This window comes from Magnolia sinica, chromosome 4 (assembly GCF_029962835.1).
Source record: "Magnolia sinica isolate HGM2019 chromosome 4, MsV1, whole genome shotgun sequence".
NCBI lineage: Eukaryota > Viridiplantae > Streptophyta > Magnoliopsida > Magnoliales > Magnoliaceae > Magnolia > Magnolia sinica.
Genome location: NC_080576.1, coordinates 69,974,402 through 69,993,669, shown reverse-complemented (window position 1 = coordinate 69,993,669; position 19,268 = coordinate 69,974,402). Strand labels below are relative to the sequence as shown.

General features: G+C 36.6%; 1 protein-coding gene across 1 annotated transcript in view; it reads right to left on the bottom strand.

Annotated features, from left to right (window-relative positions):
- Nucleotides 1–7,970, bottom strand: part of LOC131243198 (uncharacterized) — a 42,202-nt gene extending 34,232 nt beyond the window's left edge. Inside the window, exon 1 of the mRNA XM_058242367.1 lies at nucleotides 7,664–7,970. Coding sequence (XP_058098350.1) covers nucleotides 7,664–7,880 — 217 coding nt within the window. The 5' untranslated portion in view covers nucleotides 7,881–7,970. The remainder of the gene's footprint in view (nucleotides 1–7,663) is intronic.
- Between the last annotated feature and the right edge of the window lie 11,298 nt (nucleotides 7,971–19,268).

Sequence of the window (19,268 nt, the reverse complement as noted above, 5' to 3'; positions counted from 1 at the left end):
CTATTTTTTGGAAAGCCTAAAAATGTTATTTCTAGAAAGCTATGCATTCATACCTTATTCAAAACACCAATAATAAGCGACAGCGAGGATTGATTATGAGTGATGATGAAAAGACATAAGTGAAAGTGGGGATTTATAAGTGAATGAGAAATAGTGGGGAACTAAGGAGTCAAACCCCAGGTTTGAAAATCCATGTGCCTAGTGGTACCACCTAGGATTGTTTTGAGGGATGAATGATTAATGACTCCATGTAGAATTCATGTTGCCATAAATTTAGGCTCATGTCTGTCCAACTAGAGAAGAGTGAAGAAATGAGTGATGAGGGACGAGTAATATTTTTGACCAATTGGAAAGAAATTGGTCCTAGTGTTTACTAAATTAACCGTACCTTACTATGTTGGATTATTAAAGCATGAAATTACAATATGCAGATATTTCTTACTAGATATCTTCAAATATTTGATAAAAGATTTGAAATCATTGGATATTCTTACATTCAGAACTATTCACTAGGCATTATTAGCTCATACCATTCAATTGATGAAAAATGCAGACTAAGGAGCAAGTAAAAGCTCTCCAAAGTTGGCCCGATGATACATACAATATTGATGATTTATTCTAGAATAAACAGTTTATGTTTTATTTTATGGGAGGATTTTGATATTGGGTAGTGAATAATTGATGATGACGTTTTTTTTTTTTTTTAATAAAGTTTATTAGATTTCTCTTCATTATGTGTGATGGAATGTGGGGAATGCATGTTATGTGAATGACGATGGATGATTAATTAATGCCTTAACTACAGTTAAGTCCCTTAACCCGAGGCTAGGGTTAGCCTTAACCATGGTCCAACGTAACTGCTACACCTACATACGGTTCAAAAATAGCGTTGTTTTCACTTTTTCACCATTTCTCCTTCAGATTTCAAAACTTTCACTTCTTGTGAGTACTTTTTACTAGAAGTGTACAAACATTGGAGATTAAAATACAAGGTCCAAGCCATTTTCAAAGAATCACGTATCCAAGGGGTGAATTTGGAAAAACTCGTGAACGATCTTTTTTCTTTCTTGTTGCAAATGTATTGATTGAACATTATATTACCAAACCAACCAATTCTTGCTAGTTTTGTGGCTAATTTAGCCAAGTTTCTTTTTTTTTTTTCTTTTTTTCTTTTTGTATTTTTGTTGTTTTTTACATAATTTTCAGCAATATTCAAAAAAAAAAAAAAAAAACCGTAAAATATTTGGAGCTAAAGATTGATACACAGAGAATTTAGATCCACACATGCATGGAGTAAATCAAAAAATTTCATCTGTTTTTACATTTGTTTGGTATTTCTTAATTTTGGGCCATTTTTAAATGAATAGTGCCAAATTTATTTTTTGAGAGGAAATAAAGAATGGTATTGAAAATGGCCCAGAGGCAAAGAATACACACACCCACCCACCCAAAAGAAACGCTACCCCAACTACCAACTTAAGGGGCCCACTCTCTGGAATTGGCCCAACAATACATATAATATTGATTATTTATTCTAGTTAGTTTTGGATTTGATGTTATGATGAATAAACAATTTATGTTTTATTTTATGGGAGGATTTTGATATTGGGTAGTGAATAATTGATGATGACCTTTTTTTAAATAAAATTTATTAGATTTCTTTTCATTATGTGTGATGGAATGTGGGAATACATGTTATGTGAATGACGATGGATGTTTAATTAATGCCTTAACCTGAGGCTAGGATTAGCCTCAACCATCGTTCCGAAGTTGGGGCATGACAATTATGATCCAACGTAACAGCTACACCTACATATGGTTCAATTATATGGGTGTGGTGGAGAAAAAATGAGTGTGGTGATGATGATAATGTTGTCGATGAAGAAATGATCGATGAAGGAAAATTCCTCAAGAAATCAAGCTGAGGGACCCCAAGTTCAACTAGAAGATAAAGCAAAAGGGATTTACGAAGAAGAAGACGGTGAAAGGGAATGGATTCAAATTCACAGTAACAAATGTTTTGGGGGAAAGTTAAGGAAAATTGATGCCAGTACCCCTGGCTGAGCTACCCACCCTCTACGTCAAAGGCTATCCAGAAGGTTGGTTGCCAATTAATTATCACAAGTGTTTAGTCGCGCCAGAGAGTTTATGGAGGTGGTGATTCCACGTTTCCGAGGATCTGGTGCTCCTCAGCTTTGCCTGCGTTCGCATGCAAATGAAAGGAGAGTTGGAGCAAGCAATGAATTTATTAAATGCCAAAAGCTTTGGGGGAAGAAAATTGTTGGTTTAGAAGGCTAGATTCGGGCCGGAAGTGGTAAACCAAGAATAGGCCTCGAAGATGAAAGGAAAGATGGTTGAAGGGAAGAGAGGCCAGAAAGAGACCTCCAACCAGGTTATTGCTCCTTAGTAGCATCCTATTTTATCAAAGGAGGAGAAAAGTCATGGTGGATCTATATTCAAAGATGGGAGGGGCAGGAACTTGGGCCCAGTCCTTCAAGGAGGTTGTTGCTGGAGAAGGGTCCCCCCAACACCAAAGCATAGGAGGTGAAGAATCACAAAAGGTACCAAAAGAAGCCCGAATTACTGCCAAGTGCTAGAGAGAGGTAGTTGATATTGAACCAAAATTCACGTAGACCCTTTTGTAGTGGAAGAGATATGGCCGTCCCTATGTTACTCGGTGATGGCGTATACGAGGGATGGTGCCTTGCTCTCGCATGTAAGGCTCTGGTTGAAGGTATGCTTCAAGATGGAGGTATGGGATTATGAGATTAGTGTGGATTGTTCCAGAGTCAAAAGTAGATGAAATCATTATGGCCAGATCTTTATTCAAAGATGGCCCTATTTACAATGTCAAAAGATGGGAAAATAATTCCATCTTTGGATTCGAAGATGGGTGGTTTCTTCTCTGGGGCATCCCTATGGAGATGTGGAACAAGGAGGTTATAAGCGCCATTGGAGGTTGCATAGACTTGGCTCTCGCCATTGATAAAAACTCCGAAATGGGTGAGGATTCCAATGCTACCAGAATTTGTATTAGATCCAAAAAAGCCTTCCCAATGCCCAATCGGATTAAGATTCAAGTGGAACAGATTACTCTCTCAATCAAAGAAGAGAAAGAAGTTGCCTGAGGCATCCCTCTTCGTTGGGAAGAAGAATGGAAGAACAGGGAACCAGCAACCCTTGTGGTTCATGCTGGAAACAGCATACAGGGTGCAGCACCGAACATCTTCACTAGTGGAGCAGTGGAAGCCGAGCATCAGTGGTGGGAGGATGTTATTGGCCCATCGAGGGTTGGTCGACAGGTCGCAGATGCACAAGAAGTTTGTAGCTCTCTTTATCCCACGGGTGATCCTTAGGTGGCATAAGAAGTCTGAAAAAGGATCATCAGATTGAAACAGTATCCTCTGAAGCTGAAGTAGGGAAGTTAACACCAATCAAGGTCGAGGTTCGAGCTGAAGGAATCCCACACACTATGGGGGAGGTTTTTATGGAAACCTTGGATATCACACCTCTCCATATTACAACAAACAAGATTGATATCAAGCTCTAGTCATTGAGGTGGACCAGTCCTACGTTTTGGATAGGGACAATACCAATGGACAATTACAGGAAGATGTGCTAGAAGATGAGATCGACTGGACCAAAGATATCATCAACAGGGTGGGAAGGAAGCTTAAAATGTCATTTCAAGCTAGGGACAAGGATGTTGTGGATTTTATCCACTTCACCGAGCAGCGTAGCGAGGTGTCAAAAAGACCTAGTCGAAGAACTCCTAAGATCCATAGAGAGCTTATGACATTGGAAAAGTCAATTAACTTCGTATCAAGTAACAATCAGACTGGCACTTTGAGGGGCAGAAGGGCAAGATCAGTTTCTCGATGAGGATCCTTGGCTGGAACGTTCAGGGATTGGGTAATAAAGAGAAGAGTCTCCAAGTTAAAGCGATATGCAGGAAATCGACAGCCCAAATTGTAACATTACAAGAAACGAAGTTATCCTCCTTCAACAGATCTATACTAGATGAGGTATGGGATTCCAATTCGAAGGATTTTGTATCTCTCGATGCGGTAGGGACAGCCGGCAAAATTGTGGTTGCCCGGAACTCAAATCTGTGGAGAAAAGAAGACAACTGATGCGGCGAATTCTCAGTCTTCATGGTCCTATTTGTTATATCTTTGAGGTTTAAATGGCTCTTAACTGCAATTTACAGGCCATGCAAAGCTGCAATCATATCAAGATTCTAGGAAGAGATTCAATCCATTCCTAATAAATGGCCTCTCCCATGGTGCATGGGGGGCACTTTAATGTGACGCGCTTCACACATGAGAAATCTTCAGGATCTCAAATCACCACTAGTATGCAAGCTTTCGCTAATTGGTCTCAAAGATTTGATATGATAGATATTCCTATGCAAGAGGCTATGTACACCTAGTCTAACGCTTGGAATAATCCGGTCATGTCCCATCTCGATAGATTCATGGTTTCACCTAAATGGTCATGCAGGTGCCCTCTAATTCAATTGAAAGGTCTTCCCAGAATCATTTTAGACCACAAACCTATTCTTCTCGAGTTTGTTAACGACAACTAGGGTCCCAAACCTTTCATAGTTGAGCTATCTTGGCTTAAGATTGATGGTTTTCATGACCTAGTGAAACTTTGGTGGAATTCATTCCAAGTTCGTTATGAATCTGGAGTTGGTTTGCATCTAAGTTGAAACTTCTTAAAGGCAAACTTAACATCTGGCGCAAAGAGGTGTATGGGAATAGAGAGGCAAAGACTACAAGCATTCTGGAAGAGATCCACTCCCTTAATATTAAGGAAGAAGGGTCTATTCTATCCGATGTAGATAGAACCAGACGTCAAGAATTATTACATGAACATTCTAAATGCCTCAAGGAAGATGAAATCAAATGATGTCAACGTTCTCGAGCCCTATGGTTAAAAGGAGATAGAAATACTACTTTTTTTTTCACAATTTAACGTCAACTAGAGTAAGGAATAATAGATTTTTTCCATATTTGTGGACGGTATTAGAAATGAAGAGAAATTGCATATTTGCAAATATGTAGTCACATTTTACGAGAAATTGTTGTTCAAGGAACATTGGAAGCATCCTCAACTTGATTTTCTCCCTTTTGCCTCTTTGTTGAAGGATGTTGTGGAAAAGTTGGAAAATCAAATTTCAAAAGTGGAAGTTAAAGAGGCGGTGGATAGCTTGAGTCATAACAAGGCTCCGAGTCCAAATGGTTTTCCCACGGCATTCTTGCAGGTATTCTAGAATGTTGTGAAGGGTGATGTGATGAATTTTGTTTGTGATTTCTTCATCAATGGCCACCTTCATCCAGCTTATGGTGTAACATTTAAAACTATTATTCCAAAAGTTGAGGGAGCTGAAAATATCAAAGATTATTGCCCTATTAGCCTTATTGGAAGTCCATACAAGATCATTGCTAAAATCCTCACATCGTGTTTCCGTGGGGTGATCGGCAATTTAATATCAGATAGCCAAGGAGCTTTTATGGAAGGTCGTCAGATCGTGGACAGCGCTCTAATACCCACGAATGCATAGATTCTAGATTCAAATTTATAAATAAATAAATAAAATGGGAATTATATGTAAACTCGACATAAAGAAGATGCACGACCATGTTGAATGGGAATTTATCGACTATTTGTTAAAAAGAATGGGATGTGGCAAAAAGTGGAGGAAATGGATTCGAATATGCAATGGGCCAGTGGCATGTTTGGTTCTTGTTAACGGATCCCCTAAAGGTTACTTCAAAACCTAAAGGGGTATTCACCAAGGTGACCCAATCTCGCCCTTCTTATTCCTGATAGTGGCGAAAGCTTTTAGTAGGATTCTTGTGAAAGGCCAAGAGACCAATCTTATTAGCATTTTCCAAGTTTCCAAATTGGAGTCACCTATCTCTCATCTTCAGTTTGTCAATGACACCATCATCTTCTACGACGCCAACTCTATCATGATGGATAATTTGCGCAAAATCATCGTCTGCTTTGAGGTGGTTTCCAGGTTGAAGGTAATATGGGCAAAAGTGAGATTTTGGGCATTCATTTACCTCCGGAAGAGGTATCTCATTTGGCCTCCATCTTTAGTTGCAAGGTTGGATCCCTCCCCTCTTATTTATGTCTTCCTTTATGCCTTGGGAAACCCGCTTCTCATCTTTAGGCTAAGGTGATTGAAACGATAGAAAGTAAATTGTACAAGTGGAAGAGTCGGTACCTCTCATTGGGAAGGAGATTAACTCTAATCAATAACATGATTCCCATAAGAAGTATGTTTGGCTGCCCCTCAATTTGTAATTATGCTTGTAAACTCAGTAGTTTTCTAATCTAGCTTCAAAAAATTAATTAGCTTCACAACATAACATCAAAATAAAATAAATAAAGATGCAAAGCACAATAAATAATGGAGGTAAGGAGCTATTTGGGGCCTCACATTCGTCAATCCTAGATTAGCATTCATCCTAGATTAGCAATCCAGGGATTTGCTTCAAATCTAGTGTTGGAGGGTTTCAGAGGTTGGCCAATCTCAAGATTGATAAGCCAAACCACTCTCTCAACCCAACAGTGGGGATTGCAACTCCTCCCAAAAATGTGACATTGCACAGTCCTGGGATTGAGTACTCCCCTCTCCAGCCCCCGTCCCACTTTTTTTAGAATTCCTCTTCTTTTTAAATATGTCAATCAAACAAAAAATTTGCAGGTTCCAGGATTCATGACTCCCATTCCAAGATAGCAACCAAACAATACACTTGTCAATCTTAGGAGTAACAAATCTAAGATGGAATACTCCTTCGATGCAAACAATTATGAGCTTTTATACAATAATGGATTCACACTCCTACAAGAAGGTCTCAACAAATTAACAATCTCAAGGACCAATGCATTTGCAATCATCGCATGGTAATCTAACATATATGTATACAATGAAGGCCTGAGTCAACATATATGACTCAAGTTAGACAAATCCCATGGTATAAAAGAGATCAAAATCCAACCTGTTAGAAAAATCTTCAATTAAGGAGTTGTTTGATAGAGCTAAAGGGAGAGTGTTTTCACAGTTTTAGGGTTTCCACAATTTAACGGTGTAAAATGGAGGAAGTACTGGGTATTTTAGAGGGTGCTTCCCCAGTCACTAATGGGTTTGAGAGCTGATTCCTCATCATCCCATCTCTTTCCCCTTTTGATTGTATCTCTCTTAATCAAACTTTTCTTGCATTTCCATTAAAAAAGGGGGGGAGATTGATTCAGTCTGTTGTGTGTGGGTACTGGTTAAAGTCTTTAGTACCAGTAAACGAGAGAGGTGCATCTCCCATTTAAACAGGGATTTCAAAAACTAGGACTGCCGGAGAGTGCAGCCTACAAAATAGGTATCTGGTGGTAAATAGTGTACCCAGCCTTGAGGTAATGCCGTTAAGTCTTACACAGTGAAAAGAGAAAAACACAATCAACAGCCAAACAGTGTATAGACTTCCACCTGTAGCCAAACGGAGTAATACTAGAAATGCATGTCGATGAAACAAACAGAAACGAAGATTATTGAAATTCAAGCAGTAGGCCAAAAAACCACCATGAATACGACAATGATGATGAAGACGAAATAAGCAACAAGTGGAGGATTGAACTTAAGAAGGGAAAATACCTCTAAATCCACCTCTTCGGAATGCCGAGATGATCAATGGTCTAAGCCCTTCTACCCGATTACTAGTAATAGTAGTAGTAGAAGAAGAAGAGGAAGAAGGAAAAACGACAGGCAATACGGAGTAAGAAGAAGCAGCAGCACCAGCTCGGAGAATAGGCGTTTCCGTACGGCTCGAGCAAGCCAGTGGCGCGGGAAGTAAATGGTGGGCAAATGCCATGGCAAAACGCAGGAAACCTTCGGAGGAGCGTGTATATATTTTTGATGCGGACGCAGAGAGAGACGCTCTGATGCGTAGAGAGAATATATCTTTAAGTGATCTTCTCGTTTCGCGAGGACCTGGCACACGAGCAGATTCGAGAAGTGAGAGGATTAGGTTAGGCCCAAGAAGGTGCGGCCCTTACCGTAAGGGCCCACCTTGATGTATGTATTCTACGTGAGTCCGGATCCTCTGTTACCAGGTAAACAGGGATTTCCTGTTACCCTAAACCTCATTGGTCCACGTCACCACTCACTTAAAAAATAAAAAAATAAAAGAAAGCTCCGGAAGCCAAACCATTATAAGAAAACAAAGGAAAAACAAAAAATAAAAACCAGAAAAAGAAAACAGGAAGGGAGGGAAAAGAAAAAGAAGAGAAGGCAGAGAGTCTCATCTCCTCTCTCTCTTCTATTGGGTTGTTTTCTTTCCTTACGGAAGATTTACGAGGTTAGTATTTGAATTTTCATATATTTTAGTTAAATTTTTCCTTTAAATTTAGACTCCACATTCTTTAAAAAGATTCACTGCTTTGATTCTTTTCTGTCATTTCATTGCCTTTCGGCAAAATTAATACAATTACCCAGTAGTTTTTTCCAACCAACTATGGATGGAGTATCAACAAAATTTTAACAGGGAGATAATCTTAACTGTCTGATTTTTTTTCCACTTTCTACCAGACCACTCACTTTTTTATTCCTAACCATTCATTTGATAGACTTTGATTAGACAGTTAGGACTGCCTTAATCAGTGTAGTTTTAGAGATATGGTTCATTTAAAAAGGAACCAACAATTTGAATGGCCTGGATTGATGTACCAGTACCACCATGTGACGGACAGGGAACCAGATTGTTTTTTCCAACCAACTTAATTGCCCTAATTGTTTTGTTAAATTACCAAAAAAGCCAAGCATTTATCATGTTATGGATAATAAGTACAGGGAATGATCACATACTTAGACGTATTTCAATTCAATTTGTACCGGTACCACCATGTGACGGACAGGGAACCAGATTGGGTGGTGAAGCCAACAACAACGGGACGGCTTCGGTGGAGTACTGTTAGTTTTTTTTTGCTATTGATTTTTTATATATATAAAGTTTTGAGTACTATTTCTGTGATGGCTTTGGCTGAATTCGTATGTTGTTGGATTTTTAATCACAAAGTCTGATTGAGTTTACTTTGATTCTCTTTTTTCCAATTCGGTTTTAAAATTTTGAATGTTAGAGAAGTGCTACTATGATTTGTCTGGATGTATTTAAGTGACTATTTTGTGTGTTCTCTACACCATAATGATGTCTTTTAGTTTACCTTTGCCAATCTACTGCTCTGCTTTTCTGGGCTGGGCAGACTCCTATGATAGTTTAACCAGAAGGATTCCAAGGAGCTTTTTTCTTTCCTCGATAACAGGCACATTTTTTAAAGAAAGCTCAGGGTCTTTGTCTTCTCTCTTCGAAAGGTTCTCTGATGGGCAGGTGAATTTGAATTTCCTTCAAGAAGCAATTTTGATTTGTGCAAAATGTGGTTGTTGAAAGTGTCTTTCATGCAAGCAATGGATAATCTAGTAGAAATTATTTGCATCGAATTGGAGGTGGTTTGGCAGCTTGGATTTTGGCAATTTTGGTGCTTTTGAAGGAAACAAATATTCGCAGGCTTCCCCTTTTGCAAGAATAATGGAGGGTGGTTATGCTCGGCGGCTTCTACAAGTAAAGTTGTTTTCTTGTATTTCTTTGTACTTCACCATTTAGCATATAGATTGTGGAACCACAATATGTTTACTTAGCAGCAACCATGTCTGAAAAAATGTATTATTATTATCATATCTATTATTATTATTATCATTATTATTTGTTTCTCTATTGCTTTCTTATAATTCAATGCTTCAGTTTCAGCATATCCTATAATGTCAAATGTTAAAATGTCTCTTCATCCACATTAACTTTCTCTCTTTTAACAATCCTACAACACATTCACTTAATTTTTATATGTACTCTGTAATTGTGGGTGTTATATCCGTATCCATGGCCATGATATGTTATTAGTGTTATATCAAGCAACCTTGGGGGCTATGAAGGTTCTGCTTGTTGTATGTGTAAATGTGGAAAAGGATGAATTTTGTGTTGTACATTTGACTTAATTACAAATTTAAATTCATGTTTTCAGCTAGAAAAAGGTGTAGATGGGCTATTTGATAGTTTTGCTAGATTGGATTCACGTGTCTCTAGCGTGGGACTGACGATTCAGAAAAACTGAATTCTTCTACTTGTGGCAAGCAGAGGATCCAGATTCATGTTAACCCTTCTGTCTTTTGCTGTTCTATTTTTGAGACAAAGATTACCAGATTTTGTTCTGAGACACTGTTTTTGTCATCTAAAAAACATAATTTCTTATCATTGATTTATGTTCTCTTATTTAGTAATTTTCAGGCAATAAGTTTTAGAAATTCCAATCTTAGTTCTATAAAATGGTTGTACATCTCGTTTGAATGATCAATAAAGTTACAAGTGGCGTGCTTCCACTTTGCTGGGAAAAAAGTATTGTATTTTTTGTGAGCATGGTGTCTTCTTTTTTTTTTTTGTTAACTCCTGCTGATAACATTGCATTTACTATTTGCATAGGAAAAGGGCTCAGATGAAATTGTCTTTAAGGTGATGGGAAGAGCTATAAATAAAATTGTTATGATCACGGAGCTGATTAAGGTGGAGTATCTTATATCAATATTCTATGTTTCCTTTTTGTTTTTTTTTTTTTAAGTCGGGTGGGGGTGGTTAGTAGTTCAGTTCCAAGTAGTAAAGATGGGAAGGAATTATCAACTCATGTTGCTGGCTGCATTCTCATTCCTTTTATGCAGAGAAGGATTGTTGGTCTTCATCAGAATGCATCAGTTGGATCAACTGACATAACTGACAAAACTGTTTCCTATCACTTCTTATGTTGTTAGTCCCCCTATATATTGTTACACATACAATTTGTTATTGGTAGAGTCTCATGTCTTATCTAATGGCATAATACACACTAATAATTAGCCATTTGCATTGATTAGTTGGTGCCAGGTGTCACAGAGTTCGTGATAGCAAAACTGCTTTACTTGCAATGGATGGGATCCAAACCAGCCAATTTATCTTTACATCAATTCAACTGGAACGACTCGTGATGATGGTGAAATGGTATGTTGGTTCTCATTTCCAACTTGGTTTAGTCTTAGACTCAGCTGGACAAGGTTATAGGTGCTTCAAATTTAAGTTTTCGAATCTCTACTGTTCTAATTTTCAGAGCAACTGTTGAATTTGTTCAATGCAAACCTGAATCTTAATTTTTTTTCTAGATTTTGTTAATATTCGTAGACTTACCAGTCTTTTTTTTTTTTGGTTCAATGCAAACCTGTGTTTTAAAGAAATTGATTTTTTATTTTTTATTTTATTTTATTTATTTATTTATTTTTTTCTAGTATGGCATGTTAGGTCCCCGGATGCATCAGGCTTTTTGAATGCACAATCTGTATACTTGTGAATGGGAAGTAAACATTTTGTCTCATTGTAAAGAGAATTTCTCTGATATATGCTATTGATCAAAGGACTGAGGTTGTGTTTAAATGCAAAGTGATAGTTGCAACAAATTCAATAGACAGGAAATGATGAAGGGTAGCAATGGGCTGGGTAGTTTGCCGGACCTAGGTTTGGACTGGGCTTGGACCTACTAGCTAGCCCATGGGTTGGGCTCGGGCCTCCCATGCATGGCCTGATTAATTTGCAGGTCAGGCCTGGACTCATGTCACTTTAGCCTGGCCTGTTCGGCTAACTATGTGCATGTGTTGAATGTATACTGTTGGTTTAATTCCTCTATAATGTCTTTTTTCTTTGTGCATTTTTTTTCTTTCTTTGTGCATTTGTTCCCCACATGATCAATCGATATTAGGTCTCTTTCTCCCTCTATGTCTCTCTTTCTCAGTTTCTCTTCCTATCTCACATCTGTTTGAGACTAGACATGTGCTCCATTTCCATTTGGGCATATCCTCTTGTATGTTCCTTTTGGCAATATTACATTTTCTTGACTTTCACATAACAATATTACATTGGTTGTTCATTGACTTTCACATAACAACATTTTCTTGGAAAGTAATTCCTCTTGGAGATATTTCTTTGAGTAATTCCTGTTGGTCAATGGAAGCGTGTTGCATGTCAAAACTTAGTTCATTTTTTTAATACTTTAAATGGATCTAGTGGTTGAATATTGCATCAATTGAAAGCATCTTTATGCCAAATTATGTGACCTAGAATATAACTTCCATCCAATCATGTGCATGTGACTTCCCTTCTCTGCATTTTTTTTAAAAAAAAAAACTTTCAATCAATGATTACTATAATGCCTCTTATACAAATCCCATACATATGTTTCCTATTCCTTCTTTCCTTTCTTACCATTTGTATCTTATGATTTTTGTTTAATGCAATCGTCATTCATATTCATAGGTTTGTATATAGCTGTCATGACACAAACAACCTCATTATCTTTTGCAACTTGATGGGGGTTAAGAATCAAAACTTTAATTTATGACTGACCGAAGCAAAGGAGAATTTTGGTCTTTAGATTTATGACTGACTGAAGAAAACTTTAATTCATTGGTCCTTAGATTTATGACTGACCGAAGTAAAATATTTGCACTTTTTTAGTCCAAAAATGGAAATGGGTGTGGTGTTTGTAAATCAAAAGGGTGGGTGTAAATAGTTGATCCCTTTCTTCAGAGGGTTATTTGTGGAAGAGAAAGGAAAAAAGGAAAGAAAAAAGAATACCAAGTTGAGTTCTATGATTGCCCATGTCTACCATTTTTGTTTTTGGGTGAATTTAGATATCGTATTGCATTTATGTATTTTGTTACATAGGACATGATGGAGCAGGAATTCTAGCAGGTTCGCTTGCAGGATTGTCCATTTTAGCTTTAGTAGTCTTACCCAAATGGTCCAACTATTGATGATAGAAATTGAATAAACTTGCTGGAATTTCAGATTAATTGCTAAAATTTCACCATTACTTATACTTTTGTGATTAAATACTCCGATTTTCATATTTCAGTATTGGAAATTCATAATGATATGTCCTGCTTGGAGCAAATCAATATCACAAGTACAAGCTGAAAAGGCAACCTAGTTGAATCCTTGGAGGAGCTTGCACCTGCTTGCACATTAGATGTGAATTTTCCTCCATGGTAATATCACCCTGAAACAACAACTTGTTTCATCATTACAAATGAATTTTATTTTGCCTCGGTTATAGATTGAAGAATCCTTGGAGGAGCTTGCACCTACTTGCACATTAGATGTGATTCGGTCCTTCTAAATGCACATTAGGTGGAATTTAAAGCTTTAAATTGGTGAAATGCTTTGAAATTGTACAAATCATCTCAGATAAATTAAAAAATTCAGATAATTGTACAGATCATCTTGGATGTGAGTTTTAGGAATTTCCTGCTTTATTAAAAAAGAAAAGAAAAAAAAAGGAAAAAAAAAAGTTTACTCGAAGTTCCTGTAACCTAAAAGCTCTACAGGGGCTGCTGCTAAATCCTTGAGAAATGCACTCCCTTCATCAGTTTCTCTAGGTCATTTCAGATTTAGAACAAAAAATGAGCATTCATTTACCGATGAGGGATGCTATCACTCCTCATAATTGAGGAAATATCTATGGTATCGCTAAAAGATGACTGGCCCTCGCCCCAGTAACCTGAAATATCCCATGGTCTTTTTTGCATTAGTTGGCACAGCACGTGCATATTTTGATTTGATGTTATCTTTCTAGCCTTTTGAAATTCCAATGTTCTTTTAGTTTACCAGCATTAGATGTGCAGATTCCTTCCAAATTATTGTGAACGGAATCAATAGATTACCTTGTCAAATTGCACGGCCAAGGCCAACTACACTCGATCTTTGGGCATGAGATGCACCATCCCCAAGTTTGTATGGAAAGAAAACACATTCCAAAGATTTTATTGTTATTTCATTCTCTGTAATCTGGCTTTCTAATGCTTATTGTTTGTTCTTACATTTCTCCTGAGAGTATTTTGGCCTTGGTCGAAGTACATGTTTCCAAATGTTTGTAATGAGGAAATAGCCTTCAAATTGCAATTATGTTCTTCACAGGTCCAACTTGGAACTTGGAAGTAATGTGACTGCAATTTGAAGCCTTGATGCACTGTATGAATGCTAAAGAAGGAAACAACAAGATGCCAATACGCTGGCTGATACTGTTACCTAATACTTAGGTACCTGGAAACAAATTGGAGATACCTTGGCTTCTTATAGCTTCCTAAAATCTAGTTGCTTGGGTGGTCATATGTTGTGGGTCCTAGCTTCAAGTATGGTTCATGATAAGATCAGGCATTCTTGTGGGCCATGGCAAGGTGCACATTCTATGAGCATTATTATGTTTGAAGGTAGTATTACTTCCACAGATGCATGTACTTATTATGATATGGATTGTACTCTTTTACATGGTGTCTCCACTTCTTTCATTTATATTTGGAAATTTTCTAACCTCATAAAAAAATACAAAAAACAATTTATCTTAGCTGCATTGGGATGCCTTCTAATAATCCCGTAAAGGCTTGTGTAACCGCCGGTAAAGGCATGTGGAAATGCCAGTAAAAGGTCTGTATATGTGCAGGCCAATGTGTATTATATCTAATTCATGAAAGTTGTTGTGCATGTTTCTTTTATTGTTGAATTCGAAATTTTTAGATGAGTTGATCTATCAGGGTATGCACTAGCAATGCTAAGCCATTATTTATTTATTATTATTTTTTAAAAAAAATAGAAGCTAGCTACGGCTAATAGCCGTAGCCTTAGATTTAAACACCGTAGCCATAGTTATTTAGCTACGGTTTTTATCCGTAGCCTTTATCCCTTTTCTGATAGGAATTATTTTTGCTTTATCACCGAAGATTATTATTATTATTAAAATTTTTACTTTTTGCTATTATTATTTTTTTCTTATTTCTTTTGAGGGTTTTAAACGAATAAAGATTGAAAACTGGAAATAAATATAAAATCCTATAATCTTCGCCAAAATAAACAACCATATCACATTTCTAAGTGAAATCACTTCACACTTACACAACCATATCATATCCTCAAGTGTACCTCATCATATAGTGTATCAATTGTATCACATTTTCAAGTGGATCCACCACACCAACTGTTAAATAACCATATCATATCCTCAAGTGCAACCTCATCATACAGTCCATAAAGTGTTTCACATTCTCAAGTGGAACTACATCACACTATCACACAACCATATCATATGCATCCTTAAGTGTAATCTCATCATATAGTCAATCAACTGTATTATAATCTCAAGTGGAATCACATCACATTATCATCTCAACCATGTCATGCGCTCAAGTGTAACCTAATCACATAGTTCATCAACCATATCATATCCTCAAGTGTAACCACATCACATTATCATACAACCATATCATATCCTCAGGTGCAAACTCATCACGTTGTCTATCAATCGTATCACATTCTCAAGTGGATATATACCTCATCACACTATCACACTACCATACTATATCCTTAAGTACAACTCCATCACGTTGTCCATCAACTTCTCAAGTAGAGACATCACACTCACACAACCACTTATCATATCCTCAAGTGTAACCTCATCACATAGTCTTTCAATTTCTTTCATTCTCAAGTGTAACTTCATCACATAGTCGCACTACAATATCATATCCTCGAGCGTAACCTCATCATATAGTCCATCAATTATATCATATTTTCAAGTGTAACATGATCACACTGTCACACAACTTTAGATTATCCAACATCATAACATAGTCCATCAACCATATCACATTCCCAAGTGGAGATCATTTATCACACTATACAATCATATTATATTTTCAAGCACAAATAGTCCATCAAACGTATCACATTCTTCAATCTGGAGCCACTTCACACTATCACATAATTATATCATATGCATATGTGCAACCTAATCACATGGTATATCAACTATATTATATTCTCAAATGTAACCACATCATACTATCACACAACCATATCATATCCTCCAGTGCAACCTCATCATATAGTACGATAACCATATCACATTCTCAAGTAGAACTATATCACACTGTCACACAACCATATCATATCCTCAAGCACAACCTTATCATATAGTCTATCAACCATATCATATTCTTAAGTAGAACCACTTCACACTATCACACAACCACATCATATCCTTAAGGGTAACCTCATCACTTAGTCCGTCAATTGTATCATATTCTCAAGTGTAACCCCATCATACTAGGACAATATTATATCAACGCCTTAAATATAATCTCATCACATAGTCCATCAACCGTATCACTTCCACAAATGCATGTACTTATTCTAATATAGATTGTACTCTCTTACATGGTGTCTACTACTTCTTTCATTTATATTTGAAAAATTTCCAACCCTATAAAAAAACACAAAAAAATATTTATCTTACCTGCATTAGGACGCCTTCTAATAATCCAAGTCATTCCATTGTACAAACATGTTAAATCGTACATTTTCTTTTTGGTAAAGTGGGAGTACACCATCTATAAAAATCCAAACATGTAAGGAAAAAACTGTACAAATATTCAGGTGGGCACTACAAACAAAAAGTTCCTCACCTATCATATAACCCAGACACAGGCATATAAGAAATGACCCATCGTATCAAGTAAATATATTTCCCAATAAAAGAGCTACCTAACAAGTTCTGTGGGTTTGATCATGAGGTATGTGTTATATCCAAACCGTCCATCCATTTGGTGAGCTCGTCTTAATGCTTGAGATGAAAAGTAAGACAGATCTAACTATCAAGTGGATCACACTGCAAAAAGCAGTGGGGGATTAAACGTCTACCATTGAAACTCACCTATCATATAGCCTAGACACATGCATATAAGAAATGACCCATCGTATCAAGTAGTTATACTTCCCAATAAAAGAGCTACCTAACAAGTTGTGGGTTTGATCATGGTTGATGGACTATTTGATGAAGTTACACTTGAGGATATGATTGGTTAAATGATGGTGCGAAGTAGTTGTGCTTGAGAATGTGATATGGTTGATGGACTACGTGATGAAGTTGCACTTGAGGATGTGATATGGTAGTGTGATAGTGCGATGAGATTATACTTGAGAATATGATATGGTTGATGAACTATGTAATTAGGTTACACTTGAGGATATGATATGGTTGTGTGAGAGTGATGTGGCTCCACTTGAGAATGTGATATGGTTGATGAACTATATAAAGAGGTTACACATGGTTGAGTGATAGTGTGATATGGTTACACTTGAGAATATGATATGGTTGATGGACTATGTGATGAGGTTATACTTACGGATATGATAAGGTTGTGTGACAGTGTGCAGTGGTTCCAAATTAAATAATGTCATATGATTGAAGGACTATATGATGATGTTAAACTTGAGGATATGATATGATTGTATGACAATGTGAGGTGGTTCCACATGAGAATGTGATACGATTGATGGACTATGTGATGAGATTGTACTTGAAGATTTATGATATAGTTGTGTGAGAGTGATGTGGCTCCACTTGAGAATATGATACGGTTGATGAACTATATGAAGATGTTACACTTGAGGATATGATATGGTTGAGTGATAATGTGATATGGTTACACTTGAGAATATGATATGGTTGATAGATTATGTGATGAGGTTGTACTTAAGGATATGATATGGTTGTGTGATAGTGTGAGTATATTAATGTAAAAATGTAATACAGTTTATGAATTATGTGATGAGAATGCACTTGAGGATATGATATAGTTGTATAATAGTGTGATAAGGTATATCTACTTAAGAATGTGATACGGTTAATGAACTATGTGATGATGTTGCATTTGAGGATATGATATGGTTATGATAGTGTGATAAGACCTCTTGAAAAGGTAACACTATTCCGTTTCCCTTTTAAAAGTTAAGCTGTTTACAAGTAAACAGATTGTGCATTTGGCTAGCTTGTAAAGTGTTTACAGCGGATAAAAAATTTCATACAGTTGGGAATAACTTGGATGATCTATTCATGAAAGTTGTTGTGCATGTTTCTTTTATTGTTGAATTCGAAATTTTTAGATGAGTTGATCTATCAGGGCATGCACTAGCAATGGTAAGCCATTATTAGTTTTTTTTAAAAATAGAATCTAGCTACGGCTAATAGCCGTAGCCTTAGATCTAAACACCGTAGCCATAGTTATTTAGTTACGGTTTTTATCTGTAGCCTTTATCCATTTTCTAGTAGTGATTACTTTTGCTTTATCATCTAAGATTATTATTATTTTTACTTTTCGCTATTATTATTTTTTTGTTATTTCTTTTAAGCTTTTTAAATGAATGAAGATTGAAAACTGAAAATAGAAATAAAATCATATAATCTTTGCCAAAATAAACAACCATATCATATTTCTAAGTGAAATCACTTCACACTCACACAACCATATCATATCCTCAAGTGTAACCTCATCATATAGTGTATTAATTATATCACATTTTCAAGTGGATTCACCACACTAACTGTTAAACAACCATATCATATCCTCAAGTACAACCTCATCATACAGTCCATAAAGTGTTTCACATTTTTAAGTGGAACCACATCACACTATCACACAACCATATCATATGTATCCTTAAGTGTAACCTCATCATATAGTCCATCAACTGTATCATAATCTCAAGTGGAATCACATCACACTATTGTCTCAACCATGTCATGTGTTCAAGTGCAACTTAAACACATTGTCCATCAACCATATCATATCCTCAAGTGTAGCCACATCACATTATCATACAACCATATCATATCCTTAGGTGTAAACTCATCACGCTGTCCATCAATCATATCACATTCTCAAGTGGATATATACCTTATCACACTATCACACTGCCATACTACATCCTTAAGTACAATTCTATCACGTTGTTCATCAACTGTATCACATTCTCAAGTAGACACACCACACTCACACAACCGTATATCATATCCTCAAGTGTAACCTCATCGCATAGTCCTTCAATTTCTTTTATTCTCAAGTGTAACTTCATCACATTGTCGCACTAAATATCATATCCTCAAGCGTAACCTCATCACATAGTCCATCAATTATATCATATTTTCAAGTATAACATGATCACACTGTCACACAACTTTGAATTATCCAATGTCATGACATAGTCCATCAACCATATCACATTCCCAAGTGGAGATCATTTATCACACTACACAATCATATTATATTCTCAAGCGCAAATAGTCTATCAACCGTATCACATTCT